Source organism: Mytilus galloprovincialis, chromosome 1 (assembly GCF_965363235.1).
Source record: "Mytilus galloprovincialis chromosome 1, xbMytGall1.hap1.1, whole genome shotgun sequence".
In the NCBI taxonomy this organism is placed as follows: domain Eukaryota; kingdom Metazoa; phylum Mollusca; class Bivalvia; order Mytilida; family Mytilidae; genus Mytilus; species Mytilus galloprovincialis.
This window is the reverse complement of record NC_134838.1, coordinates 81,937,216-81,952,300: the sequence shown is the minus strand read 5'-3', so window position 1 is coordinate 81,952,300 and position 15,085 is coordinate 81,937,216. Positions and strand designations below refer to the sequence as shown.

General features: G+C 33.4%; 1 protein-coding gene across 2 annotated transcripts; it reads left to right on the top strand.

Moving 5' to 3' along the window:
• Window positions 1-58: 58 nt before the first annotated feature.
• On the top strand, window positions 59-11,060 carry LOC143085646 (uncharacterized). 2 transcript variants are annotated; one of them, XM_076262129.1, is made up of 4 exons: window positions 59-172; window positions 913-974; window positions 5,951-6,020; window positions 7,283-11,060. In XM_076262129.1, the coding sequence occupies exons 1-4, from the start codon at window positions 147-149 to the stop codon at window positions 10,620-10,622; spliced, it is 3,498 nt and encodes a 1,165-aa protein (XP_076118244.1). In that variant the 5' UTR covers window positions 59-146; the 3' UTR covers window positions 10,623-11,060. The 2 variants fall into 2 exon arrangements, with proteins under 2 accessions (XP_076118244.1, XP_076118252.1); XM_076262137.1 differs by lacking the exon at window positions 913-974.
• The last annotated feature ends 4,025 nt before the right edge of the window (window positions 11,061-15,085 follow it).

The following is a 15,085-nucleotide window of genomic DNA, read 5'->3' as shown; positions in this document are numbered from 1 at the left end:
TAGCGTAACGTCATGATCGAAGAAACGTTGTCAAAGTGACGGCACCTCCTATTCCTCACTACACAGTTTCATCTGTCGCAGTAAGCAGTGATTATAAAAGAAGAAAACATATATTGAATTATTTCAATCAGTGTATACTAAAAATTATGAAAGAAAGAATGAAGAAAGATCGGTAAGCATATTTAACATTAGTTTATGTAAATATTCATAATGTATCATATGTAAAGAAATATATAATTATACTTAATGTTCGAAATGTTTCATGTTTGACCGCGTTTCTTTATTACCATTACAATTTGTGTAAAAAGAATCATATGCAGCCTGACAAGGATAGCTGATTTAAAAACATCTAATTTCTTTGACCATGAAATAAATTATAGCCACATAAGGATTCCAAATTAAAAAAAAAACCATAACAACAACAAAAAACAGCACATTAAACTTTCATCAAAAACTTATAAGCAAAGTGACAAATTTAGATAGCAAGATGATATAATAAGAATAGTACAAAACAACTGCCACTACTATTGGGTCTACATATATGATGAGACATTTTTTTTTAAAGATTTGACGGGGAAAAAAATAAAATAAATTGTCGGTTATTTAAAACTGTATTCAAAGAAAACAATTTATTGACTTAATAATAAAACAGTAATTTATTCAAAACATAATAAATATAATGGCCTTTAAGCAAAATAGTCTTATAAAAAAAATCGTAAAATATTGGTCCACGAGGAAGGTTATCTCCGTAATTGTCTAGCAAACAGTCTCTTTTGACCCCAAATTAAAACATGGCATAATACCCCCGCCAAACAAAATATCCTCCTTTTATACGGTCTTATTCAAATAGTGGTTCCTTACTTTTTTTAGCTGAGCAAATATGAAAAAAAACTTATTTTTTGTCTCTTGTAGTGATAGAGTCGAAAATATGGCACCTACAAAGCAGGCTGTGCACAAGAAGACAACAGACAGACGTAAGTTTAAGGAGCCACTTATTCTTTCTTCGATTTGTTAGATCACCCGGGGAACCATTAGTTTTTATTGAATACTGTCTTGGTTCGTTTGAGAAAATAAATAGGGAAAGCTTGATTAGAATGGAATTCCGATGCTTTTTTTATGTATTTTGATTTCGGAGTAGTTTAAATCTGAGTTTCCCAATAACGTTAACAAATTTTACATTTCATAGCAACTGTTTATCTGGGGAATGGTACTTTTCGAGACTTTGATAAATAGACTTCGAAATCAGGTAATGTATGATCGACGGAGCGGCTTTACAAGACGTCCGGTGTAGTTCAGATTCTGCTCCATGCATTTCAGTATTCAGTTACTATTCAAAATATAATCAATTTGGTTTGAACAGTGGCCTACTTCTCCACCACCACCCCCTCCCCCCCCCTTTTTCCCCCAAAAAAGTTTGTATTTGAAAAAATTTAAGGATCATAATCACATGTTTCTGCTCCGAAGTGACATGCAAATATTGATCAATATATTATCTCACTTTCTCACTTCAATCAGGAATATCTTCAATCAGGAATATTACTAAACAATAAAGGTGCACAATAAAACGAAAGCATGTTTCGTACATATAAATTATAAATATCGTCTTCGAATTATTTTAACATGTATAGCTCCGTGCTGTTATAAGACTTAGCGTTATCTTCATCAATATGATTTGAAATACTCATAAACATATCATATATTAACGTTGATGTGTAAAATCGATACCGAAATAAAGCGGCAAGTATGCAATCATAGAACAGCACGATTTCATCCCCAATCCTATAACCTGTAGTGGCGGATCCAAAACGGAGGGAAAGGGGAGAGGGGCTGGAAAAGAGGGGCGAAAGATACCAGAGGGACAGTCAAACTCGTAGATCGACTGACAACACTATTGCTAAAAAAGAAAAAAGACACAGACAAATAATAACACACAACAAAAATGGTTAATAAAATTAAGAATGGAATGGGGAATGTGTCAAAGAGACAACAACCCGACCAAATAAAAAACAACAGCAGAAGGTCACCAACAGGTCTTCAATGTAGCGAGAAATTCCCGCATCCGGAGGCGTCCTTCAGCTGGCCCCATAACAAATATATACTATTCCAGTGATAATGAACGCCATACTAATTTCCAAATTGTACACAAGAAACTAAAATTAAAATAATACAAGACTTACAAAGGCCAGAGGCTCCTGACTTGGTACAGGCGCAAAAATGCGGCGGGGTTAAACATGTTTGTGAGATCTCAACCCTCCCCCTATACCTCTAACCAATGTAGAAAAGTAAACGCATAACAATACGCACATTAAAATTCAGTTTAAGAGAAGTCCGAGTCTGATGTCAGAAGATGTAACCAAAGAAAATAAACAAAATGACAATAATACATAAATAACAACAGACTACTAGCAGTTAAATGACATGCCAGCTCCAGACTTCAATTAAACTGACTGAAAGATTATGATTTCATCATATGAACATCAGGCACAATCCTTCCCGTTAGGGGTTTAGTATCATACCATCATAACATATATGAGAAGAACATAACCCGTGTCATGCCAACAACTGTTTTTAGAATAAATGTGTTTAGTTCCGATGCAAAGACCTTATCAGTGACTCAATATTAACGCCAAAATATGCAATCTTTAATGATTTGACAACAGTATCGTAATTATATCCCTTCTTAATAAGTCTATTCAAAGGTTTTGTAAGTTTCTGAGGTGAATACTGACACCTTTGTGCTTTATAAAGAATATTTCCATAAAAAATCGGATGTGAAATACCTGAACGTATTAGAAGTCTGCATGTTGAGCTATATTTACGAATGATGTCTTTATACCGATGATAAAATTTAGTAAATGTTTTGACTAGTTTGTGATATCGAAAACCCTGGTGTAATAATTTTTCAGTAATACATAAATTTCTCTCGTTAAAATCTAAAACATTGTTACATACACGAGCGAATCGTACAAGTTGAGATATATAAGCACCGTAAGATGGTGACAAGGGAACGTCACCATCTAAAAACGGATAATTAACGATAGGAAATGAAAAATCATCCCTTTTATCATAAATTTTAGTATTCAGCTTTCCATTAGTGATATAGATATCAAGATCGAGAAAAGGGCAGTGGTCATTGTTAGTATTAGCTTTATTTAAAGTAAGTTCAACAGGATAAATTTCATTAATATACATACTGAAGTCGTCATTATTGAGAGCCAAAACATCATCCAAATATCTAAAAGTATTATTAAATTTGTTTATCAGATGTTGTTTCGATGGGTCTTTGCTTATTTTTGTCATAAATTGTAACTCATAACAATACAAAAACAGGTCCGCAATAAGTGGTGCACAGTTAGTCCCCATTGGAATTCCGATTCTGACGATATACGGAATCCCCAAAGCGAACAAAAATGTTATCTAGTAAAAATTCAAGGGCATATATAGTATCAAAGCATGTCCAATTAACATAGTTTTTTTGTTTATTGCTACTAAAAAATGACCTAAAAGAGTTTGAACATATATATTCACATTCTGATTTTTTGAATGCCCATTTAATTAGGTGTGTGAATTTTTTCTTAATGAGAATGTGAGGCAATGTGGTATACAGGGTAGAAAAATCAAAACTTTGAACAGATTCAAAATCACCAATATAAGCATGCAATTTATCAAGTACTTCCAACGAGTTCTTGACACTCCAAAAGTAATTTATTCCACTATTTTCGAAGGCCTTATTTGAACAATTTATTATCAGGTTTTTAATTGTACCAAGTGTGCTGGTAAGAAGAATAGACAATTTAGTAGTTGAACAATGGCTTGAAGACGAAATAAATCTATATTTGTAAGGGGTTTTGTGTAGCTTCGGAAGCCAATACATAGTTGGGACTTTCATTGTATTTGGGTCTGCTTGTAAAGCGGTGGCTAAAAGTTTATGTTTGTTACAGATTTCGTTTTCTGAAAATGGAGTCAGTTGGAATGTTGATGAATTGGTGATTTCCTTTTAAATGTCTTTTAATCCAGATAAAACAGAAATTATGTTATTTTCTAATATTAAAACCCCAGAAATGAACTTTATATTCAATGATAAAAATATACCTATTACAAATATTGATAAACATTTAGGGGTTACATTTAGAAAAATTAAAAAAAACTCTATTTAGTTTTTATAAGACCTTTATTTGAGTATGCAAGTGAGGTTTGGAATAATATTGGGCCCGGTAGGTTATGTCAATAAACTGGAGCAATTACAGCTCCAAGCTGCTAGGATAGTTACGGGGTTACCTATATTCACAAGCTTAATGGTAATTTATGAAGAACTTGGATGGGAAACATTAGCTGAAAGAAGAGAGAGAAGAAAAATTCAAATGTTTTATAATATTCAAAATAATAATGTTCCAGAATATTTGTCAAATCTAATTCCCCAAAAAATACAAAGTGTGACGGTCTATCCTCTACGCAATGGAAATGACATCATTATTCCATTCTGCAGACTAGCAGTACCTAATGATTCTTTTATTCCATCAACCATACATCTTTGGAATAATCTTGATGATTCAACTCGTGATGTAGAATCAATTAATAAATTTAAAACTAAACTAAAAAACCGTTATCCTCAGAGTAATATATTTGTACGGAAGCAATATGAATTTGGAAATCGAAAATTGAATATAATTCTCACCCAACTTCGATGTTTTGCATCATCCTTAAACTATGATCTATATAGGGTCAATATTATTTCTGACCTTTCTTGCCGCTTTGTTGTAATCGTGAAGATTCCTATCATTTCTTTTTTAAATCTATATTATATTCAGACATACAAAATAAAATGTTTGAAAGTCTGCGCTGGCTTCCAAATGATTGTAAAATTAACATAGAACTACTAACCTGGGGTAGTTGTCTTCTTTCTCTAGAGCAAAACCCAACCATTTTCAAAAATGTCTTCGAGTTTATTAAAAGTTCGGAAATATTTCAAATTGTCTAGATAGCAAACCATGATCACACACACATCATCATCTTTGTAAAATTATTCCCCCTTTTTTTGTCCTTTTTATTTTTCGTTTTTTTTTAATTTTGTATTTTTTTTATTTTTTTTTGTGTTTCTGTTTTCTAAATATTCATTTATTTATTTATTATTTTTTTAATTTTTTTTTTCTTCTGTATTATTATTATTTTCTTTTTTCTTCAATTTTCCGTCTTTTGATCCATATTTATATCGTATCAATTTGGATTTATATAATCCGTATGCAAGCGCTGCTGGAATGTTGCTGCATGGAAATGGAAAGTTCACAATTGTGAATCTGATATCATCTCTTTTGGAACCCCCTGTTGTTTGACGACCAATGCCTTTGAATAGTGACATTTGGTTGGACTCCACTTTCATAAATCGATAAATCCGCTCCTGACCTACTTGCATTCAGTAACATTAAGCACTTTGGGAAATGCTGTTTTATGGCACAGTGTTTTACTTCATGGAATCTGTTTTCAACAATATACCTCAATTCAAATGCATTGATCGTATAAAAAAAGGATGGTTCCAACCCCCGGAACCACCGACCCCTCATTTCGATCTACCACTGGTATGCCTGTCATATGTCTACCTATAGCCATAGATAATGCTCAGTTATCATACTTCATATTGTCTCCTTTCGGTAAAGTGTTGATGGCAGTTGTGTATATTTATTTGTGAACAACTTTTTTTTAACTCGGAGCTCGACATTGTACAGAATTTTTTTTAACCGGTATATTGAATTCAATTTGTCTTTTCTTTCTTCTTTTTATTTGTATTGGCGTTTGTCATCATCCAATTAACATATATTCCCAACTCATTTATACAAATTGCAAAATTGAACAAAATTAAATGGGGTCAATAGATCAGACTGATTGTAATAGGTGGATTGTCTAAATAAATGTGAATCACATCATAAACTATTACAAAGCTTTGTTTATTTTGTAGTCGGACCAAGAAGCCAGAAATTCGAGATAGAGTATGATACAGTGGAATACGTAGACAGGACAGGGAACGAGTAAGTCTTGTTTACCTTTATACAAATATGGAATATAAGACAATATCAAAGGAGTAGGTCCGGTAAGGGCCGATTTTGGCCTCAAATTTCGGGTTCATATAACGAAAGATTTTGGACACTTTTTAAACACTTAAGTGTCTATTTCAATTGATTCAATTAGTTTATGTGAAATATTTTAACTGATTTAGTCATTAAAAACGCTCCGATTCCAGCTTAAGTATGAAAAATTTATCAAATATGCCAAAAATCGTCACATTTCAGATAGTTTTTGTCAAAAATGAAAGAGGCCGCATCCGTGTTCATCCTCAACCTTTATATATGTTATATATTATCATCAAATACAACTTACATTTCAGTATTATGAATGAACACGTATGCGGCCACTTTCATTTAAGACCGAAACCGTCGAAAATTTATCTAAAACGCCAAAATTGTAAAGATTTCAGTAATTTAGCATGACTTAACGATGCCAGTACCCTATATATGTGCATTGTATTGTCAAAAGCAGCCCATATTTATGTAGCAGAAACATTCTACTCTCCAGTAAATAGCTAAAAGATTCCATTTTCACAAATTTGTAAAACTGCTATATTTTTGGGCCAAAAAGGGGTCTTACTGAACCTACTCCTTTAATGTTCTTTGTAAAAAAAAGTCCCAAAATCATAAAGTACAGCAAATTATACAGGATTACCACATCCTCACGACAATGGTATATTATCGACAAAAAAAAAAACTCTCCCAAACCGGATATAAAACTTCAAACTAAATGAAATTTACAAAAACTTAAGGTAGAGACACGGATACATACTTTCAACACGAAACAGACAAAAAATCAGACAAACGAACACAATGCCATCGAGTTCATAATGGTAAAATGTCCAATATCTTAACAGTAGTATGAGAAATAAGAGAAATGCATGATAATAATGGTATACTACATTGTAATTCGACTGGAAGTCATTGTGTTACACAGGGCAACATATTAGGTTTAATAATATCCTCTAAAAAAATAAATAATAGTTTTGCATTCGTATTCGTATTGTCACCACTTCAGAATCATAAACTAGGAATGACCATACTTTATGTTTTAATGGGTTAGTAAATGTAGCCACTACTTGCTGATGTTGTGATAAGAGTCCAGTTCTATACAACTTCTTTATGTGAAAAAAATGACAATGTACTAGTATCATGTTTTAGAAGCGCGATTTTATGTAGCGAATCGCTATAAATTACACTAAGAGCAAAATAAAACACTGTTTCAGATTGCTTGCCAACTGGAAGTGCTTAGTTCAAGAAAAAGAGGAAGCAATCCAAACAACCTCCAACAAACTACAGAATATGCAACCAAGCAAACTGTCCGAGAATAGGCTCAGGCAAGAAATAGAGCAATGGATCGATTTTATAGAGGCTGACAGACATGTTATGAAACGATGTATGCAAAATCTACAAATCTCCATGAAAGATAGGCTTGATTACTTAAGGAAACAGAAACAGTTTTTTCTTGATAAACAGAAAACCCTGAAAAATGTTTACAAAACAACTGAAAAGAGCAACCGCTCAAGAATTCCAAATCCTTTTCCACAATTCATTCTTGACGTAAAGCACGAACATTACCAACTGTTCAACGAGGAACTTCTGATTTCACCAAATGGTAGCACAAACAAGTATATAGGACAAATGATCGAAGCCAACACTGTCATTATTGATGACACCAAACTATATTTTGGGAGAACTGGTAGAACAAATGTTATGACACCAATTCATGAAAATATACTAGAATCAGACAAGTGCATTACCGGCGAGTGTGTTGACTCTTGCTGCACATTGCGCAGGTCCGAATCGGAACTTAGTTTTCTGAATCATGAATTTGAAGTTGAGTATAATATGTTTGAACTATCTTTAGAAAGCAAGGAGACTGAAAATTGTGCTAGAAAGGAGGAGACACAAAGGAACGATCTCCAAATTCATGTAAAGAAATCGATAATTCCTGTCGCAGTAAAACTGACACAATTGCTAGCTAACAAGCAAATGAAATACGAGGAAAAGTCGCCGTCTACTCCAGTAAAACCACCACTACTCCTACCAAACAAGAATATAAAATACGTGGAAGACTCGTACTCAGAGACTTTAAAGCTCCAACCATTGTTACCAAACACGAAGATAATATACGCGAAAGAACCCTCTGACACTACTCTTAAACTTCCACCATTGTTACCTTATAAAGAGCAAACATGCATGCAAGAACATCTCTATCCTAATCGCCATGATACTCCAAAACTGCTTCCACCATTACAGAACTTGCCACAAAACATCAAAAAGACATTAATTGTAAACAAGATCAGGGATGGAAGCAAAGATAAAAGTAAAGGTATGCCAACAGAATCAATGTCTAAACCAGCACCACAGCAACCAGCTGAGAAAAAAGCTCCCAATAAAGTTTTAGATATGACCCCAGAATTAGTCTCTAAAACGGTAAGATGGAAAACTAAGTATCAAACTTTTAAGCTACAAAAGGCATCTCGTAAAAATGACTATGCAAGTGATAGAAAGTACCGATTTTCTAGGCTGCACATTTCATCTGGTAATAAATGCTATATCCCTAAAAGCAAAAGTGATAAAGTAAGAAAAATGGGTTATGAAAGATACTGCACCAAACGAACGCAAAACAAGTATGAAGGAAAGCAAACAGACAAAGAAAAAACAAACAGATACCCAGAAACAACTCAAATTCATACATTGCCACAAAATATAAAAGAGACATATATTGAAAATAAGGTCAGGAATGAAAAGGAAGAGAAAAGTAAAGTTATTCCAACGCAATCAACGTCTATATCCAATCCACAGAAAATTGCCGAGACAACAGAAAACGGTGGAACTTTTGATGTGAACTCCGAATTAGCTTCAAAAAGGGAAGATTGGGAAAATAAGTTTCCAACTTTCAGGCTGCAAAAGGCATCTGGAAAAGATTGCTTCATCTCTGAGAGAAAGTACCGATTTTCCAGGCTAAATAAATCATCTGGTAAAAAATGCTATATACCTAAAAGCAAAAGTGACAAAGTAAGCAAAATCGTTACTGAAAAATACTGTACCACATCAACACAAAAAAGTAATGTCAAAAAGCAAACAGAAATAGAAAAACCAGACAGCTACGCAGCACCAGATCAAAGTCGTACTTGGCCACAAAATTTTAGAGAGACATTAATCGTAAAAGAGATAAGGAATGTAAAGAAAGATAACAGTAAAGTTGTGAAATCAATGCCTTTATCAGCTCCACAGCAGGCCGATAAAACAACAGCATCCAATAAGATGTCTCAATCAGCACCAGAGCAGACTGATGATACGACAGCTGTCAATAAGATGTCTCAATCAGCACAAGAACAGACTGATGAGACAACAGCTATCAATGAAATGTCTAAATCAACACAACAGCAGGCTGATGACACAACACCTTCAAATAAATTTTCTAAATCAACACAACAGAAAACTGATGAGACAACAGCTATCAATGAAATGTCTAAATCAACACAACAGCAGGCTGATGACACAACACCTTCATATAAATTTTCTAAATCAACACAACAGAAAACTGATGAGACAACAGCTATCAATGAAATGTCTAAATCAACACAACAGCAGGCTGATGACACAACACCTTCAAATAAATTTTCTAAATCAACACAACAGAAAACTAATGAGACAACAGCTATCAATGAAATGTCTAAATCAACACAACAGCAGGCTGATGACACAATACCTTCAAATAAATTTTTTAAATCAACACAACAGAAAACTGATGAGACAACAGCTCTCAATAAAATGTCTAAATCAACAGAACAGCAGACTGATGATTCAACAGCATTAAAGACAGTGTCTCAATCAACTCAAAAGCAAACTGATGAGAGAATGGATTCCAATAAAATGCCTAAATCAGCACAACAGCAGCTTTTTGAGACAACAGATTCAATTAAAATTTTAAATTCCACAAGAAAACCAAATAGGAATGTCAGAAAGCAAACCTTAAGAGAAAAATCTGCCAGCTACTTAGAACCAGACCAAACTCATTATATGCTGGATATTGCAGTGGATGATAAATATCCCACTGAAGATATCTTTCTCATGCTGGATGATAACGAACTAAAAGGGTTTTATCATGTGCAAGAAAAAGATCTGTTTCCTGTCATCGAAAATGTGAGTGACATCGAAAGGATAGAATTGTTCAAGAAACTGCACGACCAGCATATTGCAGTCATTCAAAGTAATACAGTAGATAACAATCAGAGCTCGAGCTCAGGTAGTACACTAGATGATTATCAAGATGCAGGACAAAATGGTGGTACATTGAAAGCAACAATGAAATCATTTGTTAAAAAACTTATTCCAGATTGCATAACGAACGGTAACCAATGTTATCCAACACAAAATCTTTCTTCAAATTGGCAAATGATAAAAATCCGCTCTGGAGCGAATATCAAGACACAATTTATTCCTATGCCACCCAATTCACCAAAACCAAAAACACCAAACGCCAGACGTAAACGATATGGACGAAAAATGGATGAACATAACAATCCACCAGAATCTTTAAAAACATTAAGATTCTGATTGTTTGATACATTAACGCTTCATATTTTCAAAAGCAAATTTTTAGTGGACACCTCCAGTTGTAAGAGACATTGCATGGGAAATGTTGAAAATTTATAAAATAAAATCTGATTGTTTGATATATTCATAATTCATATACTCAAAAGACTATCTTTAGAGCATACATGTTAACACAGTTAGATATACTCAGGTGAATAATTTGTTTAACTAGGTCTCAATTTGCGCTGTAAATCTACAATGTTCCTAGTCTATTTTTAGCGGCAATGGCAAACGAGGACTGAAACATGGCTCAATGACCTATGAAATTGTAGAGTGGCTAGAATATATATAATGAAATATCCAGTATAAAATAGCAAATTTAATATATATAAAATATCAATAGCAACAATAGAAAGACAATCATATTGCATATGTGTACATACTTTTTTGTAAATAAAATAAATTAAAAAAATATTTTTGTCAATGTGTCAATCTCCCCTGCACTACTGTATTTCATTAGAAATGTAACAAAAGGAGAAATTATGAAACATGATACGGCTTATGAGCCACTAACATTCAAACTTACATTGTATGCAGGTATACATTGATTGATTGATGTGCAACGCTCTATTCAAAGTTTTGTGGCAGTCAGTATTTATTGGTGGAGGAAGCCAGAGAGCCCAGAGAGAACCACCGATCATTGGAAGAAAACTGACAATCCAAGTCAATTAAGATTAGAGTTGAGCTCACCTGCCACAAGCAAATTTGCCATTCAAAACCTCAGTGTTGATGAGCTAGTGATACAGTCATTTGAAACAGTAAATGGGCTATGCAACCTTGGCTCGTTGAACTAAGCTGAAAATCCAAAAAAAATGAATTTTTATTATCTGAAATATTACAGATTGGTTTCTTACATTATGGTTGAATATTTGTATAGAAAGGACATAAAATCAACGAAAAACCATCTAAATTTGTCTTAAAATCGTTAATTTGTATGCAAAATTTAAGCAAATTCAGTGACACAGCCCATTTATTGTTCCTTGACCTTAAAGCACACCCACCAAAGCCCCTCTACATGAATAAATGAATTGCTTCGCTGAGCACAGCTGGATACGACCGCAGAGGTCCAACCCTGAACAGTTGGGGCAAAAATAGACACAATATTCGCGCTTTATACAGGTCCGAATTTCGATTGGTATTAAATATTTTTCACATAATAGGTTTCTGACACCGATTAACTGTAGTCAAAGAACTTAGAGTTGGCAATTTTATTTGAGTTTATATTCAATTTTTTGTTATGATAAAAATATAATCATAAAATATTAAAACTAGAAGATGATATGATTGCAAGAGAGACAATTAACCATCCAAGTTCAAAATGAAGTGGATGTAAGAAATTATAGGCAACAGTACGGATTTCAACAATAAAAAAGACAAGTCTGCTATAAAAGGCCCCGACATGAAAAATAAGAAACAATGCAATTGATAAAACTAACGGCCTAATTTATATTTAAAAAAAAAATCTACACAAATATGGCAGACATGAACCATTGAAATACATGCTCCAGACTTCAGACTTCAATTAAATTAGAGATGTTAATCTTAAATTTTCTGGAAACAAATGGTGAGGTCTTCCATGGAAGACCAGTTTCGCCTGTCGTCTTCGTATTATATTAACAGATATGGCATGGGAAACCCAAACAAATAACATATCGTATAATATACAAGATATTATCTTTATTCATTAATTAAGGAATTTTCATCTAAAACTCATTTTTCACTCTTCAGCTTTATTCTTCTATTTAGTCCAACATCAGGCGCAACCCTGATATATTCTGTCTTTTGTTTTTTTGTCCTCTGGTTTTGTAGTTAACGTATTGTGTCGCTACCCTGATATACCGTGTCTTTTGTTTTTGTCCTTTGGTTTTGTAGTTAACGTATTGTGTTGCTACCCTGATATACCCAGTCTTTTCGGGTTTGTAGTTAACGTATTGTGTTGCTACTCTGATATACCCAGTCTTTTGGTTTTGTAGTTAACGTATTGTGTTGCTACCCTGATATACCCAGTCTTTTTGGGTTTGTAGTTAACGTATTGTGTTTCTACTCTGATATACCCAGTCTTTTTGGGTTTGTAGTTAACGTATTGTGTTGCTACTCTGATATACCCAGTCTTTTTGGGTTTGTAGTTAACGTATTGTGTTGCTACCCTGATATACCCAGTCTTTTGGTTTTGTAGTTAACGTATTGTGTTGCTACTCTGATATACCCAGTCTTTTGGTTTGTAGTTAACGTATTGTGTTGCTACCCTGATATACCCAGTCTTTTGTTTTGTAGTTAACGTATTGTGTTGCTACTCTGATATACCCAGTCTTTTGGTTTGTAGTTAACGTATTGTGTTGCTACCCTGATATACCCAGTCTTTTGGTTTTGTAGTTAACGTATTGTGTTGCTACTCTGATATACCCAGTCTTTTGGTTTGTAGTTAACGTATTGTGTTGCTACTCTGATATACCCAGTATTTTTGGGTTTGTAGTTAACGTATTGTGTTGCTACTCTGATATACCCAGTCTTTTGTTTTGTAGTTAACGTATTGTGTTGCTACTCTGATATACCCAGTATTTTTGGGTTTGTAGTTAACGTATTGTGTTGCTACTCTGATATACCCAGTATTTTGTTTTGTAGTTAACGTATTGTGTTGCTACTCTGATATACCCAGTATTTTTGGGTTTGTAGTTAACGTATTGTGTTGCTACTCTGATATACCCTGTCCTTTGGTTTTGTTATCTGGTTTTGTAGTTAACGTATTGTGTTGCTACTCTGATATACCCAGTGTTTTTGGGTTTGTAGTTAACGTATTGTGTTGCTACTCTGATATACCTTGTCCTTTGGTTTTGTTATCTGGTTTTGTAGTTAACGTATTGTGTTGCTACCCTGATATACCCTGTCCTTTGGTTTTGTTATCTGGTTTTGTAGTTAACTTTTTTTTGACAGGTACTTGATGACGAATGACGTTGGACGTCTTTAGCCGAACAGTTTTATCTTTTTTACTTTTATTCTATTCCTACGAGCTGGTTCATATTCAGGACGCCAGTATTTGCTCATTTTAATCGAAAATATGGATAGCAATTTGAAACTCTGAAATGGAAAATTACTAAATATTAAAACCCTTTCAAAGGGTAAGATCACGATTATCTAAAAATACCAAAATCGCTTACGTTCGTGGTTACGCTTCTATAATAATAATAAAAAAAAAGGACCTGCATGTCTCAGTCTTTCCACCAACAATACGATAATGTCCACGTTTAATGGTCGCACATTTTCCTTAAGTTTTGAAGCTGATATAAATAGCGAAGAAGAAAAAAAACTGACAGTATTATCTATTTACTTACACGAAACAAACCGCTTGTTTTATTGCAATAAGACAAAGTTCATTTATCCGTTAAATATGGAAAAAAGGGGACAAACTGTCAACATGGTGCTCTGAATACTATATTTTGATCATAAAAAGCTTATGTCCAAGATTTATAAACTTCAATAAAAGTTTGACAAAGATATTGGTGTGTGAATAACTTTAACCCTTAAAGAGATAAAATAAAGATAAAACATTCCATTTGTATAAATAAGCAAAAATACGGAAAATTGCTCTTGATACTGTCATTTGATCACGAAAAGTCATTTAACCATAAAAATCTTTTTTCAAGTTTCTTAATATTTCATAAAGGTTTGAATAAGTTTTTGATCACTCAAAAACTTTAACCACATTAATTTACCGAAGTCAGTAACTCAAAAGTCATGAGTATATGTAATTCATTACCGGTTGTTGTTGGTTGCTTTCTGTCGTTTTCGTATTTCGTTTATGTATGTTATTGTTTTGTTATATTTTTGTTTTTGTTTTAATTGTTTCACATTTTGCTATGTCGGCGCCTATTATGGTATTCCAGCAAAAATAGTAAAACATTGTAAATCTTATATTGCACCACAGCTGACAACTCTTGTAAATTTGTCTATTGAAAATAACTGTTTCCTCGATAAACTGAAAGAAGCCCAAGTGACCCCCTTCATTAATAGAGTGACCCATTATAAAAAAAACAAATTATAGACCAGTTAGTGTCTTACACATATTTTCTAAAATCTTTGAAAACATATATGAAATTCAATTAACTGATTATTTTGATAAAATATTTAATCCATTTTTGTGTGCATTTAGACGTGGACATGGATGTCAGACCACACTTCTCAGAGTGTTAGAAGACTGGCGTGAAGCTCTTGATAAAAATCAGTACATTGCAGCGGTATTAATGGATCTTTCTAAGGCCTTTGACTACCTGCCTCACAATATTATGCTAGATAAATTATCAGCATATGGTTTAACACTCAATGCAGTTGCTCTTTTGAAGTCATATTTATCTAATCGAAAACAGCAAATTAAAGTCAACAATGTTCTGAGTGGTTGGGCTGACACCATAAAGGCGTACCACAGGGTT

What these genes read in the sequence shown, in the direction of transcription:
- LOC143085646 (XM_076262129.1), top strand. Translation starts at nt 147, where the DNA reads ATGAAAGAAAGAATGAAGAAAGATCG. An exon ending in GAAAGAATGAAGAAAGATCG is followed by an intron (nt 173 to 912) that starts GTAAGCATATTT and finishes TGTCTCTTGTAG; the next exon opens with TGATAGAGTCGAAAATATGG. An exon ending in GTAGACAGGACAGGGAACGA is followed by an intron (nt 6,021 to 7,282) that starts GTAAGTCTTGTT and finishes ACACTGTTTCAG; the next exon opens with ATTGCTTGCCAACTGGAAGT.